This window comes from Hirundo rustica, chromosome 7 (genome assembly GCF_015227805.2).
Source record: "Hirundo rustica isolate bHirRus1 chromosome 7, bHirRus1.pri.v3, whole genome shotgun sequence".
Lineage (NCBI taxonomy): Eukaryota > Metazoa > Chordata > Aves > Passeriformes > Hirundinidae > Hirundo > Hirundo rustica.
Window position 1 is genome coordinate 6,232,925 of NC_053456.1, and position 14,960 is coordinate 6,247,884.

General features: G+C 43.2%; 1 protein-coding gene across 1 annotated transcript; it reads left to right on the forward strand.

The window, feature by feature from the left end:
• Positions 1–242: 242 nt before the first annotated feature.
• MCM6 (minichromosome maintenance complex component 6) lies at positions 243–13,740 on the forward strand. The gene is made up of 17 exons (XM_040069362.2): positions 243–383; positions 1,209–1,355; positions 1,910–2,020; positions 2,496–2,745; positions 3,434–3,599; positions 3,680–3,825; positions 4,690–4,840; positions 5,245–5,386; positions 5,678–5,819; positions 5,961–6,068; positions 6,616–6,771; positions 7,809–7,937; positions 8,821–8,982; positions 10,159–10,294; positions 10,563–10,730; positions 11,572–11,711; positions 12,350–13,740. Exons 1-17 carry the CDS (start codon positions 271–273, stop codon positions 12,461–12,463), a joined length of 2,481 nt encoding a protein of 826 aa, XP_039925296.1. The 5' UTR covers positions 243–270; the 3' UTR covers positions 12,464–13,740.
• Positions 13,741–14,960: the final 1,220 nt, after the last annotated feature.

Sequence of the window (14,960 nt, forward strand, 5' to 3'; positions counted from 1 at the left end):
CAGCTCGCTACCAAAGCCACATCCGGCCCCGCTCGCGGTCCCAGACAGCGCAACGCAGGGCGGGGCGGGGCGCTGGTGCCCGTCACCGCCTTAGAGCCCGCCCCCGGAGCTCGCCCGCCCCTCGCTTGTGGCGCGAAAACGGCCGCGGGGGGCGGGGCTCTGCGGCACGGCGGCCGCCCATTGGCCGGCGCGGCGGGCGCGCGGCCCACGTGGTGCGCGGCGTGGCGCGAACCGCTGTGGGGCCGGGTCGGGCCAGCGGCAGCGATCGGGATGGATTTGGCAGTGGCGGCGGTGGGGGGCGCGGGCGCGGCGCCGCAGCACCAGCAGATCCGCGATGAAGTGGCCGAGAAGTGCCAGAAGTTGTTCTTGGACTTCCTAGAGGAGTGAGTGCCGGGGGTCGGGCCGGTAGCGGGCGGCGGGCCGGCAGCGCCTCACGGAGGGGCCGCCATTTGGCGAGATCCTGTCAGGGCCCGGTGCCCCCTCCCCTTGGCGTTCAGCTGGAAAGGCTCTGCTGTGGTCTTGGGCTCTGCCGGGAGGAACCTATAGGAAGGCAGTACGCTCTTGGTAGACAAAACCCTTCTCGGAGTGTTTCCGCGGAAACATTACCCAGGGAAGTTGGGATGTCCTGGAAGTGTCCAAGGCCAGGTGGGATGTGGCTTTGGGTAGCCTTGTCCAATGGAAGGTGTCCCTGCCCATGGCAGGGGGTTGTAACGAGATGATCTTAAAATCCCTTCTAAGCCAAACCATTTTATGATTATATGATTTTTTTAGGTGCATTTGCTCCCTTTTAAGAAAGTTTTGTCACAGCTGTGTTGAAAACCCTTTCCACGGCTTGGGTGTTACACATTAATACATCTGGCTCCCTGCATTTTGGCTCCCGAGGAGTCCATCCGCATCAAATAAGGAAACCATTAACATCACCCGGAGGAAACAAAACCTTGCTTGCTGGTGCAGAGCAATTGTTAAAACTTAAATAAAATTTTGTCTGGCACTGGGACAACTCTCCTGCTGTATGAAATGTAAACTGTGCTAGGGTGTGGATAGACCAAGGGGGTGGAAGAAGAAATATTGTTGGAAAAGGGCTTTGCAAGGGACTGTGGGATTCGTGCATGTGAGTGATCCTTTCCTCTGTCTTTTCTCCTGAATTCAGAAGTATTCAGTTCCTGCCTGGTGCGTGACTGTGAAACATTTTCCTGAATCACTTTCAGGTTTCAAAACAGTGATGGGGAGGTCAAGTACTTGCGAGATGCTGAAGAACTGATCCGGCCAGAGCGGAACACGTTGATCGTCAGCTTTGCGGATTTGGAGCAGTTCAATCAGCAGCTCTCTACCACTATTCAGGAGGAATTTTACAGGTGAAATGTAGAGTGGGGTTTTTTTCAGCTAAGCTGAGCTCTCCTGGAGTGTTAGGCCCATAATGTCTTGATTTTATGTAAAAAAATAAGAGGCTTATCTTTCTGCATCCTGAAAATACTTACATTTAAGTTTTTATTTTTTTACTGGCTAAAAGCACTTCGTAGTGGATTCCTCTCTGTAAACTGTGAGTTAACCGGATAATTGCATTTATTGTGGTAAAGAAGTAGGTGGTCAGAATGAGAATACAGAATAAACTAAAATTTCATGCTCTGACAATATTTTGTTGAGTTGGTCGCTTATTTTGGAGATACATTTCTTAACAAAAAGATAAAAGTGTCATAAACTGAGACTTTAAAAAGTATTATCAAACAATAGTGCAAATAACATTATTATGCAGCGATCTCACATTTAGCATGTTTAGAGTATTTTTGGGGGGTTATACAACGTAGTATTAAAAGCCAGGAAATCTGATACAATCCTTTGATGTAATCTAAAGCAGAGAAGGCATTTTGATAGCTTCCCTAAAATTTGAACATGTTTTCCCATATTTCAGGGTTTATCCATACCTGTGTCGAGCCACAAAAACTTTTGCCAGAGACCACGGGAATGTTCCTGCAAACAAGGACTTTTATGTTGCATTCCAGGACCTGCCTACCAGACACAAGTAGGATGATTATTAATTCTAGAAACTTGTGCTGTTTTACTACCAGGAAAAAAAGTGTCAAAGCATTCTGAAAGTGTTTTGGTTATGTAGTGTGAAATGTACAGTTGTGACAAAGTTTCCTGATCTTGTACAGGAGATTTTTTGACACAATTTTTCATTTGCAAATCACACTCAGATACTTAAATTCATCATATTCACAAACAAGTGTAAACTCTCTAGTTAAAAAAAAAAAAAAAAAAAAGTGTGTGTTGCTTTTGAAGTACCAGTGATGCAACTTTTGCATTGCTTTGAGCTTTAGTATTATTCTAAAAGTTTATGTAAAATCATAAAATGAGAATATATTGTAGCAAGTTTGTTTCTTTTGTTTGTTACAGCAGTTTTTTAGTCAGAGTTGATGCTATATTATATCTTAGTACCTTGGGCCTAAAATTGTCACCTCAGTAATTTAATCCTTGTGAATTTCTGTTTTAAACAGAATTCGAGAGCTGACTTCGGCCAAAATTGGCTCCCTGCTGCGCATCAGTGGGCAGGTGGTTCGTACCCACCCCGTCCATCCAGAGCTGGTCAGCGGGACCTTCCTGTGCCTCGACTGCCAGACGGTGATCAAAGATGTGGAGCAGCAATTCAAATACACCCTGCCAAACATCTGCAGAAACCCAGTCTGTGCCAACAGAAGGAGGTTCCTGCTGGACACAAACAAATCCAGATTTGTTGATTTCCAAAAGGTACACGGAGGTGATGACAACCAATAATGTTCCTGTGGTAGTCGGAAGGTGTTTGTACCTCTACACATTGAAGCCGGTTAATTTTTGTTCTGTAAACATCAAGAAAAGGCACTGCAATTTCTGTGAAAGGTTTCTTCCTGTCTCTGGAAGACTTATGTTTAAGAACACAAGGAAATTACTGATTTTGCTGTGTGACATTTATTGGCTGAGAAAGCCACTGAAACCCCACGTATTCAAGTCAGAGTTAGCCTCATGTTGCCAATATTGTGTACCAATATGTTGCCAATATGCCATATTGTGTGCCAATATGTTGCCAATGTTGTGTACTGCTTTATGCAAGTATGAAAAGAGGTGTTTATTGGTATCTACAGTGTCTTGCTCTTCCAGGTTGATTTAGTCTCCCAAATTCTCAGCACTTCCCATCCCACAATTGTATTTTATGTCAGCCACATTAACCGAAATCTTCAGGTTACTTTTCAGAATTGTCATTGTGGCCCTTGTACATCCTCTGAGCTGCTCTGAGACTCCTAGGATGCTGCTGAGTGAAGGGATTTGGGGTTGTTTGCCATATCGTGGGAGGGATTGACATGGCTGGCAGCAGTCAGCTGCTGTTGAACACTTCTATTAGCTTTTGAAGCGGTCTCAGCTCTGGTGAGGCGCTCAGTGTTGAACCTTCTCTCCCTGCCAGGTGCGCATCCAGGAGACGCAGGGCGAGCTGCCGCGGGGCAGCATTCCGCGCAGCGTGGAGGTGATCCTGCGCGCAGAGGCCGTGGAGTCTGCCCAGGCGGGTGACAAGTGTGACTTCACCGGCTCCCTGATTGTCGTGCCTGACGTGTCCCAGCTCTCCACACCAGGTCTGTTGATACTCATGGCCTCCAGGCGTCCTTCCCGCTCGCGCTGCGAGCTGCTGTCCTGACTCCCGTGTTGCTGGCAGGGTTACGCGCGGAAACCGGCGCGCGGGTGATGGGGACGGAGGGCTACGAGAGCGAGGGCATCCGGGGACTGCGCGCCCTCGGCGTCCGGGAGCTCTCCTATAAGCTCGTCTTTCTGGCTTGTTACGTTGCCCCAACAAATCCACGGGTGAGTCTGCGGAGAAAGGAGATTTAAAGGTGTTGGTGGTTTCTGTTCTGTATGGTTTTCCCTCAGTTAGGGAGCGGGAGTGGGTAAAGCTTTAAGTGTGCAAGTGTGCCACCTTTCTATGTTTGTTTGATTGTCTTTGTATTCTCTTTGAAGTTCTTTTCTTGTCTTTGTTGCTCAGCATTTTTCACAGATGTGATCATTTTCCAATGTTACAGTTTGTTCTAAACAGCTAACTGGCACATGTATTTCCATTCAGCTTTCGTCCATTTCTGCAGCATTTCCTTTTCTTCCAGGAAATCCTGTTGCTGCATTTTGTCACAGGAAAAACAGGGATCCTTTTTTATTCCCTCTGGTTTATTAAGTGACATCTTGGGATGTTGCTGCAACACGAGTAATACTGACTACACGTGGGTTTTGGCATGGTGTACTGTAATCTATCATTCTGCTAGCAGCATCACCATCATATAGGTTAATAAGAGTCTCTGGTATGTTCTGGGAGTAGAAATTTCTGGCCCCCATTTCAGAGCAGTAAAAGACCTTGGAAGTTCCAGTTAATGTAAGAATGCTTACAAAGACAGTTTTAGTCAAAGGAAGTCATATTGGTTTTACTCTTTTTTTTTAATCTCTGTACAAGCAACTCGAGATTTTCTCACTAACTGAAGTTTCACCATTGATTTTGCCCGCTAGGAAATCAGCTATTGTTTTTTAAAGGTATAAGGTGATGAGGTTACTTAGCCTAAGGGCAGCTTTTCAGGATGTGTTCCTCCCATTTAGATTTCAGAGCAAGTTTTTGTGACCTGTCTGCAGTGTTCACATTCATTAGTGAGTCTGTTATTTTATTGCTCTTTTATTTCCTTGGTTTAGTTTGGTGGAAAAGAGCTCCGAGATGAAGAACAGACTGCTGAAAGCATTAAAAACCAAATGTCTGTGAAAGAGTGGGAAAAGGTTTTTGAAATGAGCCAAGATAAGAACCTTTACCATAATCTGTGTACCAGCCTCTTCCCCACTATCCATGGTAAGAATCCATTTGTGGCCTCAGAGAGGGAAGATTTCACTTGTGTAAATATTAATTCCTTTTGCTGTCTCTTTAATTTTGGGGAAAGGTTGAAAGCCCTCTGCCGGCTACCATAAACTCCCCCTCAGCACTGGTTGTGCTAAAAGAGGAAAATCTACTCAAAGTTTTTTGAGTATTTGTGGTGTTTGATCATTAAGGTCTGCAAGCCCAATCTAAAGGGTTGGGTTTGAAGTCAGGTGTTCTTCTACTGAACCCTACAGGTTTTAGAGGCTGTTTAGCAAATAGGTGAATTCGGGGTGGATATGCCCAAATGCCCTACAGTTCTGGTGGGATGAAGGTTTTTTAAAATGGGAAAATTGTGGTGTTTTCTTTGGATGTTTAGTTTAAAGTCTTTTCTGGGGCAGGTAATGATGAAGTGAAACGTGGGGTCCTGCTGATGCTCTTTGGAGGAGTTCCCAAGACCACTTCAGAAGGCACTTCATTGCGTGGGGACATCAATGTTTGTATTGTTGGTGATCCAAGTACAGCCAAGAGTCAGTTTCTAAAGTAAGGTTAAAACCCAGTATTTAAATATTGTCCAATGTAACTAGAGCTGTAAATGTGCACTGTGCCTCTTTCTGTGGTAAACATAGGAAAGGCAAGTAAAATATTTGAGAATATTTCCCAGAGATTGTGTGGATGGTGGTTGAAGTATCTGAACAGGGCTAAAGCAAACTCAACATACAAATTTCCAAATTTTTTCTAAGGACGTTGGATATTAAAAATACAAATTAATTGCACATTTAAAAGTATCAGAGATAGATCAAGTACTGGAGGTTTTGTTGCTCTTTTCCACAGGCACGTGGATGAGTTCAGTCCCCGTGCTGTGTACACCAGTGGCAAAGCCTCCAGCGCCGCGGGTCTGACGGCGGCTGTGGTGAAAGATGAGGAGTCCCATGAATTTGTCATCGAGGCTGGAGCCCTGATGCTGGCAGACAACGTGAGTCTGGGAAGGGGAGAGGTTCCTGCATCCCTAGAAGGAGTTTGATTAATGACAGAGAGCCTAGAATTGTCTGAGTGATGCTTTTTTGTTCCAAAAGTGATTGAATCTGGGTCACTCGTTTTCGTTCCTCTGCTGCAGGGGGTTTGTTGCATTGATGAATTTGACAAGATGGACGTGCGGGATCAAGTAGCCATTCATGAGGCCATGGAACAGCAGACAATATCCATTACTAAAGCTGGAGTGAAGGTAGCTTGCACTACTCCTCTGTGTAGTCTGTAGCATCACCTGTTTGTTACGTGTACTGATGTGGCTTCACCTGCCAGATCTTCATGTCACCTCTGCAGCTGCCTCACTGTGGCAGGACAGAGATCAGTTGTTGCAAAGTTTTTGTGGCACATACACAAAGAAGAGAGTTACTGAGAGTTCAAAAGAGATAAGTAGTGGATAGGAAACAGAAAATGGGAAAAGCCTAAGCTTGAAGTAACACCAAGAAAGGTTACAGAATGGTGTGTGTTTGTAGAAAAACAGTATCTTGTGAAAAGCATTTTTAAGGGTTTGTTTCAGTGTTATTGGCAAGAGTGTGGCAATGTTTCAATATTGATCATCAAACTATGTCTCAGGGTAGAGACGTGATTGGAAATGGCTTTTGGGTGGAGCATGGGTGCATTTGATGTGATTGTTGTAATGCCTGCATTGAACTCCATCTAAAATGTGTTATGCTGACCCATATGGGTTGCAATGAGAAGTGGTCACAGATACAGGTTTTTTAAATTTATTTTTTTCCCACTGTCAGGCTACTCTGAATGCCAGGACCTCCATTTTGGCTGCAGCAAACCCAGTTGGTGGCCGCTATGACAGATCCAAATCACTGAAACAAAATATCAACCTGTCAGCTCCTATCATGTCCCGCTTCGATCTCTTCTTCATCCTTGTGGATGAATGCAATGAGGTAATTTAAAGGAGTTATAGAATAGTCTGTGTCAGAAAAGATCCCTGGAGGTCTCTAATCTAACCTTGCACTCAAACAGATCATTGAGAACAGTTTGTGAAGACTTGACCTGGTGAGTTTTGAGTATCTCCAAGGATGGAGATTCTGCAGTCTCTCCAGGCCCCTGCAATGTGTGGCAACTTTCACGTGTTCAGAAAAGAATAACTTTTATATCTAATCAGAATTTCTCATGGTTGAGTTGATGTGGGTTGCCTCTTATCCAAGAACTATTTGGCTTCATCACATCTATGCTGGCCAGTGGAGCAGTTGCTTTTCTTTCAAGCTGAACAAACCTGGCTCTTCTGGCCTCTCATACATCATGTTCTCCTGCCCTCTGACCATCTTGGTGGCCCTCTGCAATTTTGAGTGAAGCAAATCTCATGAGAGTGTCTTGCTCCTGCTTTTCCGTTCTGTCTGTGCAGCTAAAAGCTGGCAGTACAAATTTGAACATGCTCTGCTGAATGCAAGGACACTGCCTTTTCATCCCGTAGTGGTCTGACCTGCAAACTTAACACCATTAGTCATTTTTACAAATGGCTGGTCACTAAGGCTGAGACTGCTGCCACCTGTCTGTAGCATTTGCCTTGGGAACGCATGAGAGCCAGAGATTAATGTTGGTTCAGCCACTGTTCTGCTCAGAGTGATTATCTAATTGAGAAGGGACTGGTGAGAGAGACAGAGCAGGCTGAAAAGCAAGAAGGTTCCCACGCTGGAAAGTGCTACTTTCTGCCTGTTCTCTGGCTAACTTGTAACCCAGGAGAGCTCCAAGAGGTTATAAATCCTAAAACTGCCTTTTATCCCTCCTCTGCTGTGTTTCCTCGTATTGAAAACCCCCAGGGCATTCTCCTGGGCCTCCTGGCAGAGAGTTTGGCTACTGGACAGGCTAGCTCTGCCACGAGGATTACAAGCGAGCAGGGGGAATGGGAAGGAAGAATAGAACTGTTGTTTTGCTCTTTGGCCGATGCATAAGTGATCCTGACAGAGCCCCAATATCCCAGGTGGTTGATTACGCCATTGCCCGGCGCATCGTGGACCTGCATTCCAGAGTGGAGGAGTCTGTTGACCGTGTCTATTCCTTGGATGATATCCGAAGGTACCTACTGTTTGCAAGGCAGTTTAAACCAAAGGTAATTTGACTTTTTAAGTAAACTGTGGAACAGTTGTTCTGTCTGAGGAGGTCCAAGGGAACAGTCACTCTGCAGTAGGCTTTTCTCCAGCAAATGCCAAGACACCTTGGGGTAGTGTTCTCTCAAGGAAGGAGCCATAAAATCAAGTTATTACCTAGAAACAGCATATTTTGGAACCTGGTACTCCTGAACTCCAGAAACCCAGCCAGCCCAGCTGAGACTGTTAGAATCCATGGCAGTTCTTAACCTTTGTCTAGAACAATTGAGGGGTCGCCTCATGGCCTTCTCATACCTCACAGGCATGGGTTATTTAATGTGGCTGCTGCAGAGTTTTTTGTATTTTATTGACTTTCTGCTTAATCAGTTTGTGTGTCTTTATTTTAAAAGGGTATTGTTCCTCAATTTCTTTGCTTTTTGGTAAGATGTAGAACATGGGAAACTGGTGTAACTATAGATTTTTTTGGGGTCTATCCAAGTAGCAGCTTGGATTTTTCATAATTCTTGGATTTTTCATTGTGTTGGATTTTTCATAAGTCTATAAACAGAACAATCCAGCAGAGACAGACATGAATTATGCCTAGAAGAAAGTCAGCGGAACAGAAAAATAGAAATGATTTAAAAATGTGCTATAAAGTAATTAATGCGGCTATGTACTTTATTGTAATGTCATTGTCATTGATAAGTGTAATCATTATTACAACATAATTTCAACGTAACGTGATTGTCATTATACTTTCGTAGAGTATGTGCGTAGCACAGAATATTTCAGATAAAAGCAGTAGCCAGTACATCAAAGGCTGGGAACTGCCAATCTAATGCAAGAAGAAAAAACTTCAGTGCTCTGACCCCTGGACCTCCTGTCACTCTGTTTGATGCCACACAGATATCCAAGGAGTCTGAGGACTTCATAGTGGAGCAGTACAAGCGGCTGCGGCAGCGTGATGGCTCTGGAGTGACCAAGTCATCCTGGAGGATCACGGTGAGGCAGCTGGAGAGCATGATCCGCCTGTCTGAGGCCATGGCCCGCATGCACTGCTGTGATGAGGTATCAGGGGCGTCAGGGGAGTGTGGGCAAGTGTTAATGGAAATGTGAGGCAGTGCTGCATTTGCTGTGGTACTGGATGTAGTTCTGTGCGTGAGGAGGAGATCTTGGGGTCGTGGTCATACTCAGTCTGAGTATGTATGCCAATGGATGACTTGTAAAACTGGGGTCAGCTGGTCCAAACTCAGAACTTGCATGATTTTGTATCACAGCTGTGTCAGCACTCTCAGCCTCCTACCTGTCAGATCGTGACACAATCACCTCCTCCTGTCAGCCAGGGCTGTTGGCAGTTTCTTTCCTGATCTTTCATAGCTTGTAATCTCTTGGCTCTCTTCCATTTGCAGTCTAAAAGGCCAAAGTTCATTGAAATATCTGGACCTCCCCAACTGTACCTGTACATGCTTAAAAAGAGACTGGAGGTGGCACTCCATGCCATGATCTAGTTGAGGTGCTAGGGCATGCGTTGGACTCGATGATCTTGAAGGTCCCTTCCAACCTAGACATTCTGTGATTCTGTGTATGTGTGATCTGAGCTGCTCACATCAACCACTGCTGAACCATTGTGTTCTGGCTGTTAGCTGTAGCTGATTACTGCCCCTCTAGTCCCTGCTTTCAAACCCCAGGCCTTTTGAGATGTTGATTAGAGGCTGTGTGACACATGCAGGGAAGGAACCTTGCTTGCTGGTTGTGTTGGTTGTGTAAGGACACCCTCTGCATTCTTTTAAATTAAATTCAGCCTATAAAGAAACAGATAGCTTTTAGCTTATGGCTCAGCTACAGATGATTTTTCCAGATTTTGCTTTTCAGTTCTGGAGGAAAGTATCATTAATTATATCTCTCTTTCATATTGTCTCTGTTCAGACCCATTTCTTTCATGTTTCTTGCTCCACTGATCTTTCTCCCAAATGTTCTTGGCTTAGTAAAAATTTTATCGGCTCCACATGACTGCTAAACCCTGAAAGATTAATCAGGCTGCTTTTCCTTCCATAACCTTGCATGACCTTGGAGTACTTGTGATGGGATATAATTCAGCTTGCAGAGTCTTTACTGTTTAGGATTAATCAGGTGAGATGTGTAGAAAATCCCTTAGTCAGAGTCAGAGATGAGTTTCTGGAGCTGTTGTAAAACTAGAGGAGCCCCTGTGCCTCTTTAATACATGTTTTTTCAAATCTTCCTCAGGTTCACCCAAAACATGTGAAGGAAGCTTTCAGGCTTTTAAATAAGTCCATCATTAGAGTTGAGACTCCTGACGTCAATTTAGATCAAGACGATGAACAGCAAATGGAGGATCAAGAGGACCAAGATGGAGTCAATGGTAAATGACTTAGAGAGGAATTTTTCAAAGGGGAAAGTCCTTCCAGTCTTTACAGCTTACCTTGATTGAACATGTGCTTCTCTTCAAGTTCTCACCTGTTCCTCATCTAATGAGCTCTAGAAATCTCGACTCCTGTTCCTAACTCTCTTGCTTCTTCAGCCTCCTTCTGCAATTCACCTGGTTGGTCAATGCAAGGCTTTTCAGTGGCGCAGAGTATTAAATAGCTAAAAGGTGTTGCAGCTTTAAACGTGGGCCTGTGTCCAAACAGGTGAGGCAGAAGCTCCAGCTGGGGTCAATGGACTCGTGAATGGGATCAACGGCCATTCTGAGGATGTGAGCAAGGATGCTGCACCCAAAGCTTCTCTCAGGCTGGGCTTCTCCGAGTACCGACGGATTTCTAACCTCCTGGTGCTGCACCTCAGGAAGGCAGAGGAAGGTGAGAATTTCCTCATTGCAAAGAGGGCAGACTGAGTTCAGGGAGCAATTGTGACTGCATCTCTTGCTGTTGTACGTGGGATTTTCACTCCTGTGGAGACAACAAACTTGTCAGGACAGGTGTATGCCTATGCTTGTATGACAATACTGCATCTGGTGCTGCAAATAGGACTTCTTGGAGTTTATAGCTCTATTACCTTAGTCATTTATCAAAACCCATTAAGCTGAGGAGTGTGTCAGCAGAGCAGAGCCAGAAGAGGATTTGTAGCACACAGCAGTGTAACCAAGCTAGAAGAGTCTGCAGCAGTGAAAACTGGAGCAGGAGTTTTAATGCATGCCAACAACCACAGCCTGTCTTAAGCAAATGGCTGGATTAGTTCTTCAGAAGCTACAGTATTTCACTTGCAGTGAGGCTACTCCTGCAATGAAATGCAGCAGTTGTCTCATAGCACTTATTGAAGCTACAAAGCTTTTGGAAGGGTGTGGAAATGACAGTGTCTATTCAAATGCTGAGTACATGTAGAAGGATGACTCCTCTGGCTTTGTGTGACAGTGGTTTTTCTTTAGGCCCTGGTTTTTCTTGAAGCTGAAGGGTGATGGGATTTGGAAGCATAGAACTAAAAGCTTCCATTTTCAATCTAATTATCCCCAATTAAACCATGACACAACACCCCCCTGTGCAAAATAAGAAAAAAAACCTCTTAGGTCTGAAATTTCCGGAACATCTTAAAAGCCATGTTTCTGTCTTCAGCATTGTGAATGTTAATGTGTAAGTCCTTTTCTCCTGTGGTTTGAGTGGTAGTTTACTGCTGCTGTGTTGATGGAAATTATTTTCTCTGCAGAAGAGGATGATGCAGCACTAAAGAGAAGTGAACTTATTAATTGGTATCTAAAGGAAATCGAATCTGAAATCGACTCTGAAGAAGAACTGATAAATAAAAAGAGGATCATAGAGAGGGTCATTCACCGACTTACACATTATGTACGTATAGAGATGTGTGGACAGTGAAAAAGGGGCTGAACTTGTATAGGGTTGTAACATACATTAAAAATGTTTCATTTTTAATAGAATACATTCCTGTTTGGAGAAATCTGTTTTGTTCTTCCGTTATATTGACTGATGCAGTATAAATGCCTTCTTTGTTTAACACCTGTTACAGTAATTAGAGAAGAAACACTGACATAAATCAGAGATATGTATAACTAAAAGTTCAAAGTGCTATACTATGTCACTATAGAAATGTGATATTTTTCTGTATTTCTATATATCAGTTGTACATTAGGATACAAAAATACAATTAACACTTGTATTCAATGGATAGCCTTAAGTCAGAGGGGTATGAGGGCATTTGGAGGAAAAGGCAGGACAAAATAGACTACTTTTCACTTTTAAAGACACAAAACCATTCGATTGGAAAGCACTAGGCTGAACAGTTCCCAGAAGGGATAAAACATAGAAGTGATTTCTACTTAATGTTGTTGTTAAGAATCTGTTAGAGGGAGTTCACAATTAAAGGGTTAAGTAATTAATAAGAGGTCCTACCAATATAAAAATGCCTTTCAAAGAGTACAGACAAACCTCTCTGCCCTTGTTTTAACACAAACCTATGTCTGTTGCAGGACCACATTCTGATCGAGCTGTCCCAGTCAGGACTGAGAGGATCCAGAGAAGAGGAGAATTTTGATGATGATCCATACCTGGTTGTCAACCCAAACTATCTGCTGGAGGACTGAGGGCTGAGAATGGCATTCTCAGTAGAGCTGACTGGTTATAGGCTGGAAAATGCATTCTTTTCTTGCAGGGGTTGCTGTATGGCAAATTCCTTAAATTCCTATGACTGTCCCAGAGTGTGGTCAGTAATAAGTGATTTCTCACTTACACTGAGCAGACCTGGAAAGCCTTTAAAGACATGTCACACATATCTTAGTTCTGCTGTTAGCTCTGAATTTCAGTGCCATCGTCTGGATGCAGAGGAGAATCATCCAACAGCTTTTTTCATCATCAAGCTATGTAGATGTTTCTGTTTTAAATAAGATTAATTTTACATTGTTCTTCTTTAGTAGACATTTTATGCTATAGGTTTTTACTCTTTTTCTTATTAACATAAGTAAAAGCTCATTAAATGCTTGACAGTGGATTTGTCATTACTCACGTGTAAGATTGCTGTTTTCTATGCCTGTAGTTTGAGGCTGAACAAAATAGTGATCTAAATGTTTAATGTCTTTAGGAAGACCAGATTTCTTGGATGGCAGATGCTCTTTTGAAGAAGTTTTTTTTAACTTCCTGTAATAGACAATGAGAAACTGATTGCTCTCTTTCTTTTTAGATGGACTAAAGATGTGCAGGCTCCTGTTGTGTATGTAAAGTAGAAAATTGCCAATAGCCAAACCCAAAGCAAGGCTTTAAGTCAGCAGGGCAGAAACCCCAACCTTGATGAAAGTCTTGACTTGTAAGTGAATTGAAAACTGCCACCATTTGTGGATTTTGAATTTTTAAGACTATATTTGTAAACCTATTTGTAGATCTTTCTATAAGAAAACTTTGCTTGAATTTCTGTTCCCCCTTTTTTTTTTTTTACTGTAAACTACTGGATTATTAAATAATCTATTAAGAATTAAAAATTACTGACTATTTGTCTTGTTGACCGGATACCAGCACCTAAGAAACATTTATAATGCATGAAAGATAGCAAAAGTTACATTTTTTATTTAGAAATAGTGTGAAATAACTTTCTGAAGGAGGCTCAGGAGTGGAGCTGGTTTCTAAGGCAGTATTCTTTTCCTGTTAGTGTCTCCCAGCTTTGGAGGGTTATACCTTGGCCTTACTAAGCATATCATTAAAAATAACAGTTCTGTTTAAGGAGGAGAGGGAATCATAAATATTTGTCATCAACACTACCCCATCACTGAGCATGAACTCCAACTGCAGTAACCTCCACTCATTTCTTTCATAAACCACATTTTGGCAAATTCTACATTTCATTAAAAATAGCCACCCAGCTGCAACAACACTGATGTTATTCTATATTGTTCTTTTACTTTTAAAATAACTATAGGAAGATGTTTGGCCTTCATTATGTTTTTCCCTCTCCTCTCAGTCTTTGTTTGAAAATAAATGCTCTTCATGTTGGAGAAAGTATTTTTTTCTGCTTCTTTCCCCAGTTCTGTAGGCTGAGAGGGGTTTTCTCTGAGTTAATGCAGCTCTACTGAAAAGTAATCACCAGGTGGTGCTGCAAATTTAATGTTCAAACTTGCTTTTCAGACACCAGAATGGAGGGAATTTGTTCAGAACACTCAGCACGATGTTAAAGTGAGCTCTTAAAGGTTTCCTGGAAAAATCACCTGGGAGTCAAATAGGGTCAAAGTGCAGAAATTATAGTCTGTGTATAAGGTTTGAGTAACAGCAAATGTTTATTCTGGTTATTAAAGGAAATGAACTCTGAGATGGACCCAGCATTTCATAGGTATGTAGAATTTTGTGTTTAGTTGGTTTAAAAGTGTTCTCAGCTCTTCAGTTTTGGTGTATTGGAATGCAGGAGAGTTGAGTAAGCTGTGCCCTGCAGCAGTTCAGGTGGGTGACCTGAGTTGGGCCGCCCTGCTGGGACAGCACTGTTTTCAGGGCTCAAGGAGGGAGTGCTTTGGAAAGCAAAGAAATGAGACTCAAATTCCTGGATGTTATTGGGCAGGAGGAAGCACGCTGTTGCTGCTGCCGGAATTCACATCAGAGTCACTTTTCCAGCTGGGTGAGGTGCCCCATCTCAGATTTCCTTTATCCACCCAGGATTAGAGCACAGATGTGCCTCCTGCTGCCCTGCACGCCCTGAGCCCAGCCCCAGCCACACAGATGACACTGCTTTTGTTGGGTTTTGCATCCAGAGCTGTGCTGGGATTCTTCTGAAGCTGAAAAAGGCCAAAAGGAGAGGGAAGGTTTATCTACTTATTTCATTTTCCTCTAAATGGGAGGCAATATTAGCAAATGTCAATTTGATATTTAAACTTAAAGGGAAGCAGGAGCATCTCAGAAAATGTTTTCACATGACCTTTCTTGACTGATTGAAAGTTTCTTGTGTTCGTCTCTCTGGCTGTTACTGAGTGAAAGTCCTGCTCTATTATCCCAGTGTCAGCTCGTTTCAGAGAACATTTATCTATAGAACAGATAATTTCGGTTAAATATTACTTCTACTGGCGTATAAGTAGCGCGAAGTAAGTGTTTCTGAAGCAAGGTTCAGAA